At 38.3% G+C, this 22,397-nt stretch overlaps 1 protein-coding gene across 2 annotated transcripts in view; it reads right to left on the bottom strand.

The window, feature by feature from the left end:
* Positions 1 to 5,502: 5,502 nt before the first annotated feature.
* ABO6 (DEA(D/H)-box RNA helicase family protein) overlaps positions 5,503 to 22,397 on the bottom strand; it is a 54,822-nt gene continuing 37,927 nt past the window's right edge. For both annotated transcript variants that reach the window (XM_082915463.1, XM_082915464.1), the window contains 5 exons: positions 21,104 to 21,412; positions 20,953 to 21,012; positions 15,990 to 16,142; positions 15,764 to 15,874; positions 5,503 to 6,504 (listed from right to left, as the gene is read on the bottom strand). In XM_082915463.1, the coding sequence (XP_082771589.1) occupies positions 6,034 to 6,504; positions 15,764 to 15,874; positions 15,990 to 16,142; positions 20,953 to 21,012; positions 21,104 to 21,412 (1,104 nt within the window). In that variant the 3' untranslated portion in view covers positions 5,503 to 6,033. The remainder of the gene's footprint in view (positions 6,505 to 15,763; positions 15,875 to 15,989; positions 16,143 to 20,952; positions 21,013 to 21,103; positions 21,413 to 22,397) is intronic.

The following is a 22,397-nucleotide window of genomic DNA, read 5'->3' as shown; positions in this document are numbered from 1 at the left end:
AATAACATAGTCACTTGTATAAGACAAAGCATAGCTTGACTTGCAAACAAAATACATAGTGATGAGCATTTCAAGGATTACAAGGTTCTAAACCGGCCCGAGTATTGGCTAAACGTAACAAGATGAGCTCGGCTATAATACATGATTGGATATTTCATCAATTGTGGGACATGATCCAAGAATGCCATCTAGATACATGACACAAAAGTATAAAATGTTCATTCATAATAAAACATATCAAGTTTATAAACATAATCAAGTTTGCATTGAAAATATAATTTATCAAACATAGCGTTACTAAATTACTAGTCACAAATCGCTCAACTAGACAAGGTTTTTCCCTCCAAGGCTTGACCTACACAAAACAATAGCAAACATTGAATTGTAGGAAACTTCAAACTTATTATAGGAATTTTATCATGTAATTGGACTTTAATTCTCTTCTCTATTTAAACACGATTCAAGTGGGTTTCTAATTATGTTATTCATGTGTCTAGGTCCAAAACATACCTAAAAGTGTCCAAGGAAAGGGAGAGAAACAGGTGAAATCAAGTTTTCAGCTTTCCAAAACTAGGCAATCTGTTCGAGCGATGAATGGGTACTTATAGAAGTTCAGACCAACATAAAGAGATTCTGGGAGTGTCTAAAATGCGCTCGAGCCATCCTTTAACTGCTAAAGTGGCTAACCGACTCACACAGGTTTCTGGGCGGTCCACTCAAGCGGTGATCTGTAGAACAGATTTTGCATTTCACGAATTGCTCCCTTCTAGGCTGTTATAAGGCTTCCAACCCCATATCTCAAGCTTTCAAATCCCAAATCTTGATCCATAACATCCTAATAACCATATGTATAATGAAAAAGTAATAAAAACTTAGGATTATGCATTGATTTGATGATTAAACAAGTAATAGATAGTTTAATTCAAGTTTTTCAATCTTTTCAATCCTTTCTTTCATTCAATGTTTTCAATCCTTCAAGACCAAGTTCTAAAGCTTCTTAGTTACAAATAAAAGGTCTAGGTTCATAACATAATGCTTGGCTTGCTCAAATCTTGCATGAAACTAGTTCAAAACATAGTTTTCTATCATTTCTTCAAACTCTTTCCTAACTTCCAAACTTTCCTATTTTCTTTCTATTTCAATTCCAAAACTTATTCCTAATCTATTTTTGGTTATGTTTTAATATGGGAATATAGAAAAGGGTCGAGTTTCTTACCTCATAGTGATTTTCTTGGAATTTCTAGGCTCGAATCCTTAGCTCTTTTGACTTTTCTTTCCTTTTCTCCCCTTTTTCTCCTTCTCTTCTTCCTCTTCTCCCGATTGTTCTTGAATTCCCCAGTAAATACCTTATTTGTTTGGATTGAGACATGAGGTTTATATGGTGTGAATGGGGCAAAAGTCATAAGTTTCCTTAATTATCTAATCTCCTTGTTTTGGCCTAGTTAACCAACTTTAAAACTAAATAATCTAATCTTATCCTAATTAATCCTAATTAGCAATTTGGCAAATAGCATGAAATGTACAAGTTCATTAGACTAAAACCTTTAAGCTCTTCAATTAAGGCATGGGGACATCCTATGGCTCTCAAATTCCAATCTAAACCATTCCCTAACTTCAAGTATGAAACAAGCAATATTTCCTAAGTTTAGGTTTCTAAACTAACTTCTCCTTCTCCTATACTCCTTCCAAGTTCTAGTTCAAGCAAATAAGCACTTAACATGAGATTAACATGCATGAATGTCATGATGTGCATATGCATGAAATGTCTGGTGTCACATGACCAACCCTTAACAAATCCTTCAAGTGGTCCTTATCTGTCAAATGGCCATGATCTTGATGATAATTGCACCTTTGATCTCTTCTTCTCATATTAGGGGGTCCAAACATCTTGGTCGGCCACTTGAAGAAAGTGCGATGTTTGATCTTTGGGAGGATCTGACTAATTGGCTCTGAAAATTTTATGTATTTTTTATCAGAACGTCGTTGACCCCTAGAGTCAACTTGGTACTGTTCATTTCTTTAGTGCGAGCCTCGGCAGTTATCCTTTCTGAACTTTCCACTTGGTTTTGGACTCTTTCTTGGCGGTGTGACTTCTCTGTTTGGTATTAGTGGCTGAGCCACAATTGGTGCGGCCAACTCTGGGGCTTGAAGCCCAACATTTATTTGGAGCATGTCATCCTCAATCTTACAATATTCCTCCATCTTCTTCATCAAGGTCCAAATTGATTTTGGTAGTCTTCGGGTCAAGGAGTTCTGAAGCGGACTGTCTAGGTGAAGTCCCATTTTAAAGGTTGAAACAACCATAGCATCATTACAATCATCATCAACAAGATTAAAACACTCCAAAAAATTTGTCGAGTATGCTTGAGAGTCTTGTTGGGTCCAATCTTCATTGCCCACAAGGAATCCACTTGTTTGTGCTATGTTTCATTGGTGATGAACCTACCCCAGAAAGATTTCTAGAGCTGGTGAAACTCTTGATGGAAGTCAGTTCAAGTTTGTAATACCATCTAACAGCCAAATGGCCTAAGCTACTAAGGAAAATACAATAGATAAGTGCTTTATCATCTACATATAGTGTGATGGCCTGCTTGTAGTGATGAACATGATCAGTGGGGTCCAACTTGCCTTCATAGAGTGTAAATGACGGAGCCTTAAATTTCTTGGGCAAGGCATCCCTAGCTAATAGCTATCCACTGGACAAATGGATTGTGCTTGTCCTCTAAAACAGAATCTTCATCCTTTCGTTTTCTTGCCCGTTGTCGTGCCCGCAGGGAGTGTTCTTCATCAGATAATCTCGAGACATTATCACGGTCACGTTTCTTGGGCTTGCCTCGAGATAAATCGGTAAAACTGTTGCTATTACCATGTCTCCGGGGATGATGTTGGTTGGCTCCCTTTACTAGAGACCGGCTGCGCTCCTAGCATGATATTTTCTTAGATTTTGCCAATTCTTAGCGAAGGCATTCATTCTCAGCTTCCATAACTTCAAAACGTTTTTCGTTACGTTTGGATTGGTCTAGCAGCGTACGTATTGCATCTTCAGTGGACATCCGTGGTAAAGATGGATTTGGTGGATCGAATTTTAATACTCATCATACGAGAGAATTCCATCTGGATTGAAGGAACCTCCGGGTACTGTGGTATCAACTTTAGTAGTTGGAGGATCATTAGTTGGATCTTCCATGGATGAGTTTGAGTATTACCACAGACGGTGCCAATTGTGAGAGGTGGATTTGCAGTACTTCTTCGTCCAAAACAAACCTTTGTTGGATCCTCGCTCCGGTACCTGAAACAAGTAACACTTTAGTCGGGGGTGCCGAAATTAGTACTCTAACGATCAAAACAGATATTGGTTGAGAAAGAAAATGGGTTAGGTATTCAAATAAAAGATCAAGTTAGGGTGATTAGGCATATCTTTCTTCTTCTAATTACCTTCTTTATATAGAGGTCATGTGTAAATATTTCTTCACGTAGTTTGATCATCATCATTACCATAATGTCAACACCCACGTCCCTATTACACCTCCGGAAAGGGATGGCTTGGGCCCATTTTGATTGGGATAGCCTACCGAATTGTCCCTAGTACTCAGCATTAATGTTCTTTGATTGTCAACACTACCCTCCCGATGTGTCACCTAGTCAGTGAAAGGATTTACTCAGCATCGAACCTCTGTAATCCATTGAGCCTGGTTAAACTTGGGCCCATCAGTGATGGGCCTGGGAGTGCTCTGTTTGCCGAATGAACAATTTCTATACTCGACTCACACAGTGTCCTTGACTTATTGTTTCAAGTGTGCAACTAAACCATTTAATGGTATGGAGTCAAATTCTACTAAGAAGTTTGACACTGTAGTTCCTATTATTCCTATGATTGGATCATATTATCTAAAGCAAAATTTTGTAACGTGTTAGGACATCCCATTAGTAAGGCAGTTTGGGCTGATGTATCATATTATGATATTATTGGACGTATATATAGAAATCTTTCTAATTATCATTGTGGATCCTATAAATAAAATGAATAAATGAGTGTATGGAATAAAGTATATACTTCGACTTTCTTGTGCTAGAAATGTGAGGAGAAATTGTAAAAGGAAGCTATGGATTTACTTTTGTTTTGGTGATTTTGGACCATAGGTTAATTTGGGCTAAGGACTTTTTGTGTTGTAACATGTAAACTTAATTTGTGGTTTATAATCTTTAAACATCGTGATGTATTTCATTTTGGACGTTGCATGCTGAAGGGTGTTCTAAGCATTGAGTGAACTTTTATCCATTTAAAATTATAAATAAATAAATTTGAAGTTCATTTTAAACAATTAAAATGGATGATATTGGCTAAAACTTGACTTTTTTATAAAAAAATTGATAAAAAGAACATATTTGTCAAAATTAAACCTTTTTACAAAAGCAATGAAGTTTGTCAAATTTCTCAATACAATAACTTTGACCTTGTGGACCTTTATTCGGAACAAAACTCAATTTTTTTTTATAAAAAAAATACTTATTTAGACAGTTTTTGGCAATCAGAGTTTATAAAATAGATATGAATACATTTTTCAAAGACAATTCGACTTTTGTCAAGTTATGGAATGAGGATGGGAAAATGTTTTGGTTAATGAAGTTAAAAGGAGAATTTTCTATTAAATAATCACGCATTGGTTAATTAATTTTTCACCTAATTAATGTTTTAAAAGGGCACATCACGAGGGGCCTCTTTTATGATCAAGAAAATATCATTTCACTTTCTGAACTTTCATATATTTTTTAATTTGATCTCTAGATTTCGATTAATATTAATTTTACATTTAAGCTTTCAAAATTCTACAATTGAACAGAATGTGCCGACGTGTAGAGTAAATTGATTTTTAAGATATAGTTTGGGGGGACAAATTGATTTTTAAAGTATATTTTGAGAAGTAAAATGAAATTTCTAATAAATTTTGGTGTCACGTCAACACATTTTGTCCAATTGTAGACGGCATGTGACGACAGGAGCCAAATTGATCAAAATTTTGAAAGTTTAAATGCAAAATTGATATTAATCGAAGTGTAGGGTTCCAATTGAAAAACGAATAAAAATTTAAAGGGCAAAATGATATTTTCTCTTTATGATCAGATAGCCACCCACCTTACATGTCTAGATTTGGTGCTTAAATAAAGTGAAATAAAATAATCTTTTCATTGTAGTATCAATGTTAAAATGACAATAAGTATTACAAATTAAATCATCATTCATTATTACAGAATAATAGTTATTCCATAAAGAGGATAATAATGATTATTTAATTATGTTTTATTTTATTTCAGTAAACCAAACAATCCGTTGGTCTACAAACAGAACACTAAGCAACTTTCACGAAGACTGGCCTAAAAAATTGCCTCCATACATTTACATGCCATGTCTTGAAAGGATTTTTTTTTTTTTTTTTTTTTTAAAAAAAAATTCAGTTTCAATAACTCAGATCAGATGCAGATAATAAATGCTGAACAGGAATATAATCAAAGTTCAAATATAAATTATATCTTAATAACAATATTTTGTTTTTCTTTTACACCAAAAAAAAAAGAAAACCCTCAAATTTACAATATTTTCTCGTATATTACGTCCCCCACCCTGCCATTCTGGTATTAAAAACAACAAAAATATGTTGCACTTCAACTCCCCTCATGCGGGGGCTGCATCTAACAGATTCAAATCATAGGACAAAATTGTGTAAATATTGATTTCTTCCTCCATAACGATATTGAACCTTATCATCTAGGGCTCAAATTACCACTAGGCTCCGAGACCGGTTTTGAAAAGCATCTACTTTGTTCACTGCTGTTCTTTGGCCAAACAGCAGGTAAACGGGACATTTCAGTACGACATTGGCCAAAGTGGTGCTTCAATCCTAGTGCCTCCATGTTTTAGCATGTTGTTAGGGACACCAGGTGTGAGATCATCATATTCATAAATCACAAATGGCTTAGTTGTCATTCTTTGGCACCACAACTGCAAAAAGAGATCCATTTGACATGAATGTATCATCAACCCGAGCGCCGCTTTGATCTTCTGCGCTTACCAAGGAGTTTCAACATGTTGTCAGTGACATCAGGTGGGGAATTATCATCCTCATCATTAGTTTTGTCAGAGGTCTGAGTCAACCAAGCTAATGCCTCTAAAGCAGCATCCCTCTCTGCAAGCTGTTTGTTTTTCTTGGGCTTCCCCACAAATTGCATTCCTTTAAACTCTACCAACGCTCTGAATTCATTTGTCTTGAGATGCTTTGTTTTGTACTTTGGAGGGGAGTGCCCCGCCCGCATCATGAGTGTTTGCAGCAAGCTCTTAGGGTTTGTTCCATCTCTTGTAAATCTATCACTGTCACTAGACTCCTTGGGCTTCTTGCTTTCACGGCCAAATACAAACCTCCCTTCACATTGGTCTCCTGATACTAGCTCCTGAACAGCGAGCATGAGGTACTTGCCTGCCTTCTGGATGTCGAGGCTAGGATCTTGGAGCTGCAACATTGCAATACCATTATCACCCAACTGTTAGGTTGAACTAGAAAGAGCTTTGTGACACAAGTAGATTAGTACTTGGCTATAACACCTCACTATATAGACAGCAACGACAATAGAGAAACGCATTTGTATACAGAAAAATCCAATCAAGGATTTATAATCAGTATATTATACTCTGCAGAAAAGGTGACCATTTTTCTGTACTTCATCTGTATATGTAAAGTAAAATGGCGAGTTTAAAATAGTAAAGAGATATATACTTAGATTCACACATACACAGAAGGAATCAGAAAATGATTGAATCAATATAAGAACATTCGAGTACATCTACAACTTAGCTTGATGCATGGTCCTTCCATGGAAGGCACATTGAAACAAAGGTTGTTTCTCCACCCTTGATGCATTATAATGTTCTAACATGGATCTCACCACAATTATGATTCACTGCAGGCACTTGACATGGGACCCACAAGCGCTTGTTATGACACTTTAATTGATTTAGGTAATTCAAGTTGGCCGAGGTATGTTGTTGACCTAGTGGCATCTCCCTGGCTCTTCCATAGGAATGGTCGTTGTCCGAACCCTGGTAGGGGTGTTGGGATAAGGAACTGTAGGCCACCTAGCCGTGTGTTGGGTTGGGGTTGCCTCAAGGATGCAAATGGGATTAGCAAGACAAATAGATATTTCAATGAGAAAATAATTAAGAACCCCTCTCCCCTTTCTCTTTCCATTAAAAAATAAAATAAATTATATAAAGATTAGAACTCCAAATGCTTAATGGGATAACTATTAGAGCCATGTCAATCCAAATTCAGTAGCAGAGACAAAAACTATATCAACTTTGGTATCAAAGTCAACAATTATGATTCGCATGAGTCCAGTTTTCTTCAACAAGGGGGGATTGATACACCCTATGATTAATGTTATAGCAATTGCATTGGTTTTAGCAATTTAAGATGTATCTAATAAGTATCTGCATTTGTTATTTTTACAAGTTCATAACAATCTATGATTATTTGTTTATTTTGATAGGCTTTTGGTCTATGCTTGGTTTAGGAATTTTGTGAATAATGCAAAAGATGATTAATTAAGAACTATTTTATCTTGTTTGATAAACATGAAAAACAGGATTCAAAATATCGGCCAAAATGATGTCAACTCGAAATCACATGCTTTCGATCTGAGACAACTCATGCTATCCAAAAATTGTGTAATGGATGTGGACTATAATTGTATCACTTTATGCCAGGATAAATCAATCAATGTTTTAGTAACAACCAATATGTATCCCCAAGATGACTTGGTGCCATATCTTGGTTCCAGATGTAGGCCAACTTTGAATATTCAAAATATTCAGCCTTGTGAATTGTTTTATGGTGAAAAAACATTTCACAAGGCATGTCAAGTTAGGGTTATAAATGATAGAAGACATGGATTAGGGTTTGTAGATGAAGAAGAACCAAAAAAGGGTTGACTTTCAAATTGTCAGCATGCTGGATTTTCTGAGAATGTGTGCTTCAAAGGTCTAGGCAATAACCAAAGCTACACGTTTGGAGTCAACTTGATGGTGGAAAGGTAGGGCAAGAGGTCAGGGTTTATTAGGTCTGTATATGGGAGAGTTTCAGGGCTGTATTTTGGGTTGCGTTGGGGCTGTAAACAGTACCCCCCAAAAAATAACTTTTTCCTTTTGTTGTAGGGTGTTAGGGTCAGCTCTTGATGTACGGATTAATTTGTGTAAAAATTTATGTATTATTGATTGTTGTGTTGATACATTTTCTGTCTATTACAAATGGTTCCTTATATAGATGTAGGTGTAGTGGATGGTGTGTAGTGGATGGTGATAGTGGTGTAGTGGGTTAGGTTTAGTGGAGTAGGTGAAGTGGTAGTGGTGTAGTGGGTTAGGTTTAGTGGAGTAGGTGAGGTGGTAGTGGTGGTAGGTGATGGTAAATTCTAACAGCCCCCCGCAAACTCAAGGAGGATAGAAACTAACCAACTTGAGTTTGAAGAGAGGAACAAAACAAGAAAATACAGAAAAAAAAGGATAGGAGACACTGTATGGTGGTGTCATAACGTTGTAGAGGACACTGTATGGTGGTGTCATAACGTTGTAGAGGACACTGTATGGGGGTGTCATAACGTGGTAGAGGACACTGGATGGTGGTGTCAGACCGATGTAGAAGACAGTTTATGGGGTTATGTCGGACCGTTGTAGAAGACAGTTTACGGGGTCATGTCGGACCGTTGTAGAAACAGTTTATGGGGTCATGTCGGACCGTTGTAGCAGACAATGTTGTGACAGTTTACGGAGTCTTGTTGGACCCTTGTAGAAACTAACCGGAATCAATGTCGGGACAGTTTACAGAGTCTTGTCGGACCCTTGAAGGAGCTAACCGGAATCAATGTCGGGACAGTTTACAGAGTCTTGTCGGACCCTTGTAGAAACTAACCGGAATCTATGTCGGGACAGTTTACAGAGTCTTGTCGGACCCTTGTAGAAACTAACCGGAATTAATGTCGGGACAGTTTACAGAGTCTTGTCGGACCCATAAAAAATCGCACCCTCAAAAGGTGTGCCCAATTTTTCAAAAAGGCGTGCCATCAAAAGGCGTGCCCAATCCATAAAAAGGCGTTCCATCAAAAGGCGCGCCCACTTCATCAAAAGACGTGCCGGACATGATGGCGAGGCACGTGAGTGTCTTGGTTGGCGTGCCCGTTTGTCGTCTGGCGTCAAGTGGCGCGCGATACGCGTGGCTGCCTTGGCTATTTAACCAAGACGAAGGCTGAGGCTGAGGCTGAGGCATACCATTCTGAAACCTCTGAAACCAACCCTTCTCTGAAAAACTCTGCCTCTTCGGAGAGAGAAACTGTGGAACACTTTGTAGCCCAGAAAAATGGCTTCGTCTTCCCGCGGGCTGCTCACCCTCTTTCCCGACCTCAACGAGTCAACGAGAGAGAGAACTGGTGCGGTGGCACTGGAACCTCAACCAAGCGCCCCGGAGTTTGCTCCGTTGAACTTTCCGATGCGATCTGTGGAGCAAAGAATGGCAGTGCAGTCGGATGTGGAAGCCAATCAGTATACATTGAAGTCATGTGTGGAAACCATGACTGCGGTGACAAACTTGTCGAACCGGCTGCAGAGTAGGGCAAATGAGGTGCAGCATTTAAACGCCCAACTGGCTCTGCTCCAACGCATGTATAAGGATGCGCGAGCAGAGATAAGTGTGCTGAAGGCGGAAAATAAGGAGCTGAAGCGGAAGGCCACGGTGATGTTCCGATTTGGAGGGCCGCCATATGCTGCAGTGGAGGAACAGGCAGGAGGCAACTTGCTAGGTGGCCGAGGAAGCACGGAGGCAGCACCGTCAAGGACCGCCCAGGACGGAGGCAAGAAGAAAAGACCGGCGGAATAGGCGAAGAAGTGAGGTCGGTTGGTGGCCGGCTGCAGAAAAGAAAACAAAGTTGTTGTGGTTGTGATGTTTTGTGTTTTTTTTTTTTTTTTTTTTTTTTTTATTTTATTGTGTAAAATGTGGATCGAGGTTGATCCCGATATGAATAAAATGAGTGTATTGTGCTTTGTTGTTTTATGGTATTTTATTTTATTTATTTATTTATTTATTTATTTATTTAATTTTTTTTTGTTTGGGAAAGTGAAAACCGTGTGAATGGTTCACATGGGGCTGTCTCCCTTGTGTGATAAAATAATAAAAAGAAAGGTGGGTGTGTGACATATAGGCCTCTGTGGGAGTTCTGTGGAAGAATTATTTTATTGGAGAAGGGAAGGAATTAAAAATTAAAAGAAATAGATAAAAGAAAATCACGTGGGTGCAAGTGTGAAAGCTGGTTTGGTGAGGAAAGGAAAAGGAAGTGGAGTGTCAGATCCACTCACACTTGTTTTTGTGTTTTTTGCTTTTAAACAAACATGGCTCTCATAGAGAGAGAGAGAAATCGGTCAAGTGAGATTTGAGATTCACCAACTTGATCAAAGAATGTGAAGAGCGCATTGCAGGGGAAAATGGTGAGGTACCCAGTCAATCGCTGGATCAAACTTCAACTAGTGCTACAGCCGGTGAAGCCGGGTGTCGGCGGAGATGTGATTGTGTCGGAGGCGTCGCTGGCGGCCTCCGCCTCTGTTGGTGGTTCTTTTGGCGGTGGCCGTGGAGTTCCGGCGACGGCATTGTTGGTTGTTCAGACCGAGAGAGAGAGAGAGAGAGAAAAGAGAGAGAGAGCAGCCTGTGGGTTGGAAATAATGGAGGTAGCATGCTTTCCTTGTCATGGAACATTTTTGCAGAGAGGTGCCTGTTGAGGAAATCCAACTCAAGAACAAAGTTGCCATTGCGAGGTCCTTCAACAAGTTCTTCTTTGAAATGAAGATACTCCGGGACGCTCAACTCCTCAACAACAAGGGCATTAATATTCACTCGGATGTATTCCCAGACACCGGGCCTCAACCGAATAGCAAGAGCAACCCATGGAGGCAAAACTATTGCTTCCTGGGCAGATTTCAGAACCTCTCCGAAGGGTCCATCATGCAGTTTTTGTTGGGCATTGAGAAATTCAAGGAGTGGGTGAGGCTGAAGGTGATGATTGAAACTGGCAAGGTTGATCTGAACAGGGCTTGTGCCTTCACTGTGATGGAAGTCATGCAGAAAGAGTTGGAAGATGAGAGGTCCGGCGGGCGGCCAAGGCGAGGCTGCCGCCCGCCGGTGAAGCGAAAATACCAGGTTTTTAACCTTGCTCTGATACCATGTAAAAATTTATGTATTATTGATTGTTGTGTTGATACATTTTCTGTCTATTACAAATGGTTCCTTATATAGATGTAGGTGTAGTGGATGGTGTGTAGTGGATGGTGATAGTGGTGTAGTGGGTTAGGTTTAGTGGAGTAGGTGAAGTGGTAGTAGTGTAGTGGGTTAGGTTTAGTGGAGTAGGTGAGGTGGTAGTGGTGGTAGGTGATGGTAAATTCTAACAATTTGGCTAAACGATGATTTGAGGGTTGAAAGCATTGACTTTTAAGGTGCACCTGTAGAGTACAAAGTGCTAGAACTTGCTAAAAATAATTAGAAGAAGAAGAAAACCAATGACTTGCAGAGGTTAAACAATCTTACACAAAACCAAATCACAAATTCTCCAAAACTCAACTCTTATTGCACCAAAAGATTACATGTGTTTATGTAGGCTTGCATCTTATCTTAACTATGACTATGTCTTCAAAATAAGAAATGTTCATCCTTTTGATTACTAAGACCTGAGAAGCATGGATATGAACACATGACACATGGACAAGTTGACACGACAATTTTCCAAAATTGCAACACAATGCCACATGGACATGCCGACATGACAATTTTCAAAACTTTCCGGAAACATCTGATGATGGGATTGTGACTATACTTACATTACGTATAGGAGAAACTAGTGAATAACCCAATCACTATCGTATTGCATCAAGGGTCAGCTTTGAGTCCTTGCCTATTTGGCTTAGTCATGGACGAATTAACTAAGCACGTCAAGATGATGTCCCATGGAGTATGTTTGATATTGTTCTAGCGGATGGTCTGTTGAGAATTACTCAAGTCAAAAGAGTTTAAAAGTAGTATAACTAAAACTGAATAGATGGAATGAACTTTAGTTTTTAGTGACATTAGAAGTAGAAATGGGAATGTGAAGATCAAATACTAGGAGATAACAAAGAGTGAACATTTTTGTAACTTGGGTTCAATAATTAATGAAGGACAGAGAAGTCGGAGTCTTGGAGATGATGCAATCCATAGACTCGATGTAGGCACGCTCAAGTGGAGGAATGCTTCTAGCATATTTAAATTGAAAGAAAATTTTTATAGAACTATTATAAGGCCAGTGAAGTTTTACAAGACAAAATGTTGAGCAACTGAGAAACAACACATTCAAAAAATGAGTGAAACTAAAATCGAGATATTATGACTGATGTACAGTAAAGATAGGAAAGAAAAAATTAGAAATAAATATAATCATAAAATGGCAGGAGTAGCTCCAACTGAAGACAAGTTGAAGGAGAAGATGGTTCAGCTCTATGAAGCACGGATACTTCAAAAAGGGTGACGTATCCGTATCGGATACTTATCGGATACCGATACTCCTCGGATACTCGCGAATACGTATCGGATACTTCTTAAAAGTATCGGATACTTCTTAATTAATTTTTTATTAATTTTGAAGTATCGGATACTCGAAGTTACATATTACTTATAATATTTTGTTTAGTTCTTTAATAAGAGGAATATAGTGAGAGTTAAAGTAATAGAATTTGTCAAATTGATGTATCCTTGTTGTCTCTCTCACTTCTCTCTTGCTTTCTCACTCTCTTACGTTTCTTCTCTCTGCTCTCATTCTTTTTTTGGTGTTAGCATGTAAGGATGATATTTAATTTGCATTTGCATTTGCTTTTGCTTTTAGTTTTGGATGTTTTATAAATGTTTGAGCACTTTTAAGTTAATAGGAATCCCTTTCTTTATTTATTAATTTACTTTAAGTTTTATTTTCATACATATTACATTATTAAAATTATAAAATAAAATAAAAAAATTTACGAATGTATCCCCGTTGTACCCGTATCATACTTTTTCAAATTTTGACATATCGCCATATCCACATCCCCATATCACCATATCCGTATCCGTGCTTCCTAGGCTATCATTGATGACTTAAAAAAGTATATTTGCTGAAATTTTTATTTAAGAATGGTTTTTTCACTTTAGCTAAGGTCTTGTGATATTCACTAATAAAGGGAAACAAGTTGAAGCTATTGACCTTAAAGACTCTTAGTTTTATAGGAATCTTTCTTCTTTATCAAGTTGTCTTTTGCTTTAGGTTTTATTTTTATGCATACTGCATTACTAAAAATTGTTAAAATAATATTTTTTATGAACGTATCCCCGCCATACCCGTATCCTAATTTTTCAAATTTAGTCGTATCGCCGTATCCGTATCGTATCGTATCGTATCCGTATCCCGTATCTGTATCCGTGCTTCCTAGGTTCGGCTATATACAACAAGAACTTGTAAATGTAATGGTAAGTAAGATAGAAATGATCAATGGAAATGTTTGGGAGGCGAGGAGGACCTAAATTGACATGGGCTGTGGGCCTGTGGTAGTAAAAAAGGATACAAAATTTATTTAATTTAACTAAACATATAGCCCTTGACAGAGCGGAATTACGAAAAAGAATTATGTAGCCGACCCCACCTAATTGGACACGAGGCTTAGTTTGGCTTAGATCTAGTTCATGTACATTCGATGGTGATTGTCATTATTTTACCTCTATTGTAGTTTAAATCTATGTTACATGGAACACAAGTTCCGGTACGAGGAATAGGAACGAAAACGAGGTACACCACATGCTCTAAAATGTGGTGCAATAGGGCTAGGGTTCTATAGATCACATTACTAGAATTTAAGAGACTATTAAATATAAGAGCAATTATATTTTAATAGTTAGGCATCCAATAAAATATTGTTATAAATTAATAATATAAAAATGCTATTCTAGAAGCATTATGGTCCATTGTTTTTATATTTCGTAATGCAAAAGCTCTATTCTCTTTGAGTTTTAGTTCATTATATTTCAATTTTTTCTTTCTATAGGAAACTTTACAGAAAATATAATGGAGAAATTTTAGGAATGCTTTGGATCACTAAATTCTCTGTTTTGGAACGAAAGTGTATCATGTTTCAGAACATGTGTTCCAAAACATAAATCGCTACGGTATTAGCATTTTTGGGTAACACTGGTTTAAATTTTAAAAAGGAAATTTTGTCCATGGCTTATCTTTACATATTGCCCCATTGATGAAATACACTAATCAAATTATCTTAGTAGTCCTTGAGTCAACAACCAATATTGTAAGTTTGAACCTTGATTAAGTCCATTGGGGAAAAACAATAAGGTGAAGTCTTAGGGTCCCATTTCAATTACATTTGATACTATTTTCATTTTAAAATATATATATATATATATATATGTATATAGAAATATTTTTCAAAATTTGAGTATTCTTAAAAAAAAAATGGTCAAGAAAGCCAACATGATACCACTTGGCATATAGACACAAGGCCAGTGGTTAGTTCCGTAGTTTTACATTTATTAATCAGCCTAGGGGTACAAAATTGGATTAGCCCTAGAAACAAATTAAATTTGCAGAGAAAAAAGAGTTTAAGTGCTCTGTTTCTCATGTACAGGTCGGCAGAGTCCAATTCTATAGCCTCCATAGTTCTTATAAACTCTTCTCTCTTTGTTCTCTCTCTCCTCTTCAATTATAATAGAGGTATTTGGCGGAGGAACATATAATTCCCCCCCCCCCCAAACCACCACCACCACCACCACCACCTCTCTCTCTCTCTCTCTCACGCACACATGAACGGCTTCCCTCTCAACTTTTGATCTTAACACCAAAAAAGTTTGTATGTACAAATAACAATCGTAGACTGTGGTTTCAATAATGGGAACAACCCCCACACTCTAGCACTTTAATGAATGGCTACTCCAACCATTACTATATTTAGAATAGTGGCTAATCCCTTGAAAGTTAAATTTGTTGGATGGTAAACTTAAAGGGAGGCTGACACCCCTTCAGGAGGAGGAGAAAAGGAGAAAAGAAGTTCAACTCAATTATGTGCTCACTATGAAGCGAAGTCCTACATCAGCTAGGTACAAAAGGGGACGTGAAGTGCTCGAGGGTACCCTCACTTCACAAGCTAGCTTTTGGGGTTGAGTTCAACCCAAGACCATAGCACATGGTATCAGAATTGTGGGATGTACAGCATGGATGGGTACGATATATGTCCAAGCCATGCACGCTAGGCGCTAGCTTACATGATACATCAAGTTTAGTCTTGATGACATCAAGCTAAATCAACTTGCAGATGCTTTGTTTTAGCATGTGTTTATTATTCATGCAAGTACCCTTCTCCCACAGAATGAACCAGAAATACAACGGTTTGGAAATAACGAACTTGGCATGATTAATCACTTAAAAAGATTAGTTCCTAAAATTATAAAAGAAACAATAGAGAATGGCACAACTATGGGATGCATTTATGCATCCAAGGCTTGTATTTGAGAATAAGAGAATATGTTCCCGCTATCTTGCTAGAAGGGGCAGAATATGGAACATGATTTCCTGTTAAGCACTATATGTGTGTGTATGTACATATATGCACCTTGTTAATAGACAAAACTTACAGACAAACATGTTCTTTTAAAGTAGTGTTTGCAAAACTTGCCTTCTTTTGCAGAAGCTTATCAAGTTCCTGCTTAAGCTTCACATAACAGTCTAACAGACTTGGATCCATGAAGAATTCAATATAGCCTTCCAACATTTTCAAATGTCCGGCCTACAAGGAAGGCAAATTCGAAATTACAGAGTGATTTCTTTTTTGGGTAAGTAAATTACAGAGTGATTTCATTCAAAACTAAACACAAAAAACATTTGGCAATGAAGGAAATTACCAAGACTCCATGGTTGAGATTACCACCAAAAAGGATCAGAATAGAATCAGAAACACCAGTAGAATCACGTATGAAAACAGTATTGACCTTCACTTTTTCACCAAAGACTAGCCATGGGTACGGAATAGTCTGGTAACGTGCATTCACCGAATTCTGAAGCAAAATAATTAGCATCATCAGATAAATGTCTCGTAGAACAGAGTCTAGCAGTTGAGGGGTATCCTTTAGAAAGGGGAAAATTCCTAATTATAGATATGCACTCTCTTTCCCTGGCCAAAATGTTCTCATCACTCATCAGATCATTTTGGACAACAATTTTTATCATTCCAATTTGAAAGTTTCTCCATCCAATGATTTCTCAAAAAATGGATAAACAATTTTGGGAGAGATAATTGAGGAGTTAAGCATGGTGTCATGATGGAATATATTTAAATATTCTCAGTTAAACATAGAGACGATAATTGTGTATTTACCATATGTACGCATGTAGTAAACATGTATGCATGCAAGAATTTATGCATAAATAGGCATATCTAGGAAAAGCCAAGCTCGTACAGTGCAAAAGCAGTTGACTGAGCATGATTAAAATGAGATAATCCCATAAGAGGTCTGTCTCCATAAATCATATTTTATCATGGCAATGAAAAAGTCAACTCTTCATGCAGGTTTCATACAAATACGTTCTTCTAGAGATTAAACTGCTGCAAATTAAAAAAAAAATTTAAAACAAATACAGAAAATTTGCAGCTACTGCTTCAAACTGCAAAAGAAATAAAAATTTGCACCTGGGCTGTGGTTGTCTTAACCAAGAAAGAGATCCATAAAAACAAAAATTTGCATGCAGTGCACATCTTGTTTGATAACTACGCTATCGGATGATTGCCATAATCATTTTCTTCCCAATGTAGATGAAGGTTTTAATCTGCACAAGCCCTTTTCTTCCCTTTCAGAGAAGGATCTTTAAACTTATATTCAACTTTTATTTTTAGTTGAAAGTTTATTACATCATCGTGGAGGCCAAAGTAAAACAATTTAAATCAGGACACAGACCAAGCTTCAGCAGAAAAACTAGATTAGGGTGGATGGGGCCACTTTTGGCCAGAGACATGTACATTACAGGCATCCTAAGCCATATGTAGAAGAAATGCCCCCGCCCCAACCCCACAAATTTATCTCAGGTGTCAATTCTCATCTATAGAAATATATTTTCATCAATTAAGATCTTGTCCAATCCACACTCAATTCGCATAAGTGAAACACTACACAAAATCTCAGGTGGTGTTTGGTTCACTAAAAATATATTGCAAATGGAATCATCAGTCACCATTGAAAGTAAATGATCATTCCGTAAGGACACTAAGGAATGAGCATTCTATTCTATTACCTTTTCATTCCATTTAACCAAACATGGCATCAGAGTTTATACCATATATGCAATTTGCAATCATAGTTCTAGTTAAGATGCAATAGAGTGGATATTATGTTCATGAGTCAACTGCACAGAATTGCTTATGGAATCAGTAAATGTTAGAATTTCCCATCTTTACCTTCACCTACTCCACTACACACTCCACTTCACCTATCTCCACTTCACCACACACTCCACTAAACCTAACCCACTATCCCATCTTTACCTTCACCTACTCCACTACACACTCCACTTCACCTATCTCCATTTCACCACACACTCCACTTCACCTAACCCACTATCACCTCCACTACACCTACTACCACATTTTCTTCTATATATAGATTGTATAGGAATTGTAATTAATCAATCTTGTAATACATCAATCAATAATATACATCAATATATTTTTACATGGTATCAGAGCAAGGTTAAGAAATTAGTGATTCCGCTTCACCGGCGGGCGGCAGCCTCACCTTGGCCGTCCGCCGGACAAACCCAAATTTTCAAATTCTCTCTCTCCTTCTCCATACATATACACCCAAATCGAAGATGTATATGGCATATGGGTGGCCAGAGGTCATCCCTCTCGTGTCTGGTCCCTGTCCTTCGAGCGGATCATCTATCTCAAACTCACCGATCGCCTCTTGCTCGTTGTCGCTCCTTCTCATTTGGAGCTCTGGAGCTCTTCCCAGCACAAGGTGAAACTGGGGTAGTACAAGAGAGATTCGGACTCGATTCAGAGAGGAGGAGAGAATATACAGGCCATTTGGAGTCTGTATGCCAAATTGATTGCTGTTCTTGTAGGCGGTGATCTTTGTCCCTTGCATTGTACTCCTATATGTTTTTTTTTTTTTTCTTAATTATTATGGATTACATTATAATCTTTATGATTTGTTGTGAATCGTGATAATTCTTGTGCTGCTAATGTAGATACATGTTGAAAAATGTTAAAATGTGGATTAGGACTAGTGAGTTGATATGTTGAAATAATGCTAAGATGGATGAAGTGGATGAGAATTTGGCTTTATTGATCACTGCCAGTGGAAAGACTACCTTTAAAACTTACCTAATGGAAGTCGAAATTTATTTCCCAGAAAAAAAAAAATATATATTGAAAAAAAAATTCACTCGAAAAAAAAAAAAAAAAATTGAAAACGATGGTTGTGAGGAAGAGGAAGAAGCAGAAAAACAGGGGACTGTTTGTGTTCCCTCTTCAATCCAGAGTTACAGGAACTAGTTACTCTTATCAATGGATGAGCATGGCACAGGAAAATGGGTGGCATGTCTTGCTCGATGCTTGTGCTTTGGGACCAAAAGACATGAATAGCTTTGGCCACATGCACAAACTCTCTCTCTCGGTAATGATCAACACACAATGATTTCTTTTCTTTTCTTTTCTTTTCTTTTCTTTATTCTCCACCCACATGCCTCCTCTCTCTCATCTTTTCACTTTCCAACCCACTTTGCATCCACCGCCACTTTCCCACTTTCTTTATTTTATATATATATATATATATATCTCTTTTTTATTAAAAAAAAAAAATAATAAAAATAAAAATAAAAAAAATAAAATAAAATAAAATAAAATAAAAAACAAAACAAAACAAAAAAAAACAAAAAAAAAACAAACAAACCCACGAAATTTACATATTTGCCCAACACTCCTATTTTATTCATATCAGGGGCTCACCCCGATCACCATTTTACACAAAAACAAAAAAAAAAACAAAAAAAAAAAACAACAAAAAACAACGACCAGTGGGATTTTTCTTCTCTACTCTACTGCAGGTCTCTTCTTTTTTCCTCCGTCCTGAGCGGCCCTTGACGGTGTTGCCTCAGTGCTTCCCACTCCACTAGGCATGATCACTACTCCCTGCTCCTCCACTGCAGCATATGGCGGACCTCCAAAACGGAACATCACGGTGGCCTTCCGCTTCAGCTCCTTGTTTTCTGTCTTTAGCACACTGATCTCTGCTCGCGCATCCTTATACATGCGTTGGAGCAGAGCCAGCTGGGAGTTTAAATGCTGCATCTCATTTGTCCTACTCTGCAGCCGGTTCGACAAATTTGTGACCGCCGTCATGGTTTCCACGCATGACTTCAGAGTATACTGATTAGCCTCAATATCAGTTTGCATCGCCATTTTTTGCTCCACCGACCGCATCGGAAAGTTCAATGGAGCAAAACCAGAGGTGTTTGGTTGCGGTTCACTGGCCACCGCACCAGTTATTTCTCTTGTGGACTCGTTCAGTTCTGGAAAGAGCGTGAGCAGGTTCTGGGTAACTGGACGGGAAGAAGAGGCCATGTTTTTGAGTTGCTAAGTGTTTCAGAGAAGGGTTGGTTTCCGGGTGTTTCAAGATTTGCAGAGACAAGCTCTCCGAGCGTTCAGAGGTTTCAGACTCGTATGCACAGCCTTCGCCTCAACCTTGTTTTAAATAGCCAGGGCCAGCCACGCGCATCGCGCGCCTCTTATCACCAGCCGACAAACGGGCACGCAAGCCAAGGCGCCCACGTGCCTCGCCATCATGTCCGGCACACCTTTTGATGAATTGGGCACGCCTTTTGATGGCACGCCTTTTGACAAAATTGGGCACACCTTTTGAGGATGCCACTTTTCCACGGGTCCGACAAGACTCTATAAACTGTCCCGACATTTGATACCGGTTAGCTCCTTTATGGGTCCGACAAGACTCTGTAAACTGTCCCGACATTAGATTCCGGTTAGTTTCTACAAGGGTCCGACAAGACTCTGTAAACTGTCCCGACATTGATTCCGGTTAGTTTCTACAAGGGTCCAGCAAGACTCCGTAAACTGTCACAACATTGTCTTCTACAAACGGTCCGACATGACCCCATAAACTGTTTTTCTACAACGGTCCGACATGACCCCATAAACTGTCTTTTACAACGGTCCGACATGACCCCATAAACTGTCTTCTACAGCGGTCTGACACCGCCATCCAGTGTCCTCTACACCATTATGACACCACCATACCGTGTCCTCTACAACGTTATGACACCCCCATACAGTGTCCTCTACAACGTTATGACACCACCATTCAGTGTCTTCACCAACGGTCTGACACGACCATACAGTGTCTCCTATCCTTTTTTATTTTTATGTATTTTCTTGTTTTGTTACTCTCTCCAAACTCAAGTTGGTTAGTTTCTCTCCTCCTTGAGTTTGCGGGGGGCTGTTAGAATTTCCCATCTTTACCTTCACCTACTCCACTACACACTCCACTTCACCTATCTCCACTTCACCACACACTCCACTAAACCTAACCCACTATCCCATCTTTACCTTCACCTACTCCACTACACACTCCACTTCACCTATCTCCATTTCACCACACACTCCACTTCACCTAACCCACTATCACCTCCACTACACCTACTACCACATTTTCTTCTATATATAGATTGTATAGGAATTGTAATTAATCAATCTTGTAATACATCAATCAATAATATACATCAATATATTTTTACAGTAAAAGAAACAAAATATATTTCTAAGGCTTCAGCAAAACATTTCCATTCAATACTTACAGCATAAATTAAGACCTGGCCATCATCCATTGTTTTGAAGGACATGGATGTCTCCCTGTGCTGCACATGTAGAGGAAAGTAGCACATCTTATCCGAACTGAAATCTATTCGATAAAAATTACAAGTGCAACTGCAAGTAGAGTTACCGTACCACTACAGATGATATTCCAGGAAAGAGGCCAGAACATATAATTGCACGAACCAATGACTGGTTGTGACTTAATCTATTGTTAGTGCCAGCATCGGCATCTAGCAATCCAGCACCTTTCAAAATGAAGCTAAATTGCTTCCGAAGAGAATGGATGGCTTGAAGTGTTTGGGCAGAAAGGAAATTCCTCCAGCAGTACTCATATGCTGATCCTTCTCTTTCTGCATCTTTCCATCCTTCATATGCACGAACAAGTGCCATATGATCACTGTAGTCCTTTGCAGAAAATCTGGACTTTGCTGTACCTGCTAACTGAATCCAAAAATATAGACATGCATTAATGAGATTTCTTCACAAAGTAAACATAGTGCACACAAAACTAGAATCATTCCCAACATCAAGCAAGTATGAATGGTTGCATTCATGGAATCATGGTTGATTACTGTTTGACCAACGTACTATACAAAAAGAGTAGCATGTTATTTGAACAAGGCCATTGTAGGCTTGCAGGGATTATAATGCAATGAAAATTGCACAAATCACATAACACATGCATTGCACACAGGGCAATGAGACTGATCAAAACAACCTTTTGTGATCAATAATATGGACCATTTGAGCATTCGTAACAGAATTTCCTTGATTAGGAAGATGCAGAGAAACAATAGCCAATAAAGTGAAGCTTAAAAGATGATCGTCTCTAAGGCCTTTAACATTTTTTATCCAAAGAACTGATTATCAGAGAATTTCCCACCACTATTCAACATGTAATCAATTTTCTCGACTCTCTGAATGTCGGAGGGGCTCAACATAAAGTTTATAATTAAACAGGAGTACGGGTATCCTAGTGTTAATGTAAATTGTATAAATTTACCATCACCTACCACACACTTACCATCACCTACCACACACTCACCTACTACACTCACCTACCACCACCATCCACTACACCTACATCTATATAAGGAACCATTTGTAATAGACAGAATATCAATCAGTACAACAATCAATCAATTAATCAATCAATAATACATCTATTTTTTACATGGTATCAGAGCTATAGGTTAAAGATTTTGGTGTTCTTCGCCTTCCGGCGGGCGGCAACCTTGCCTTGACCGCCCGCCGGGTCTCAACCAAACTGTACCATACTATACCATAGTAAGTAACCATTTGCAGAGACCAGAATAGTGAGAATGGCCACTATGAACCTCCCTTTCTATCTTCTTTTTCTACACCATGGATGACTTTCGGAGAAGCCATGTACCGGCTTCCGGAAGCTGGGATTGCACCGACGATC

The sequence above is a fragment of the Camellia sinensis genome, chromosome 2 (assembly GCF_055761805.1).
Source record: "Camellia sinensis isolate YWXY chromosome 2, ASM5576180v1, whole genome shotgun sequence".
NCBI lineage: Eukaryota > Viridiplantae > Streptophyta > Magnoliopsida > Ericales > Theaceae > Camellia > Camellia sinensis.
The sequence above is the reverse complement of the archived record's forward strand: the minus strand, read 5'-3'. Positions and strand labels throughout refer to the sequence as shown.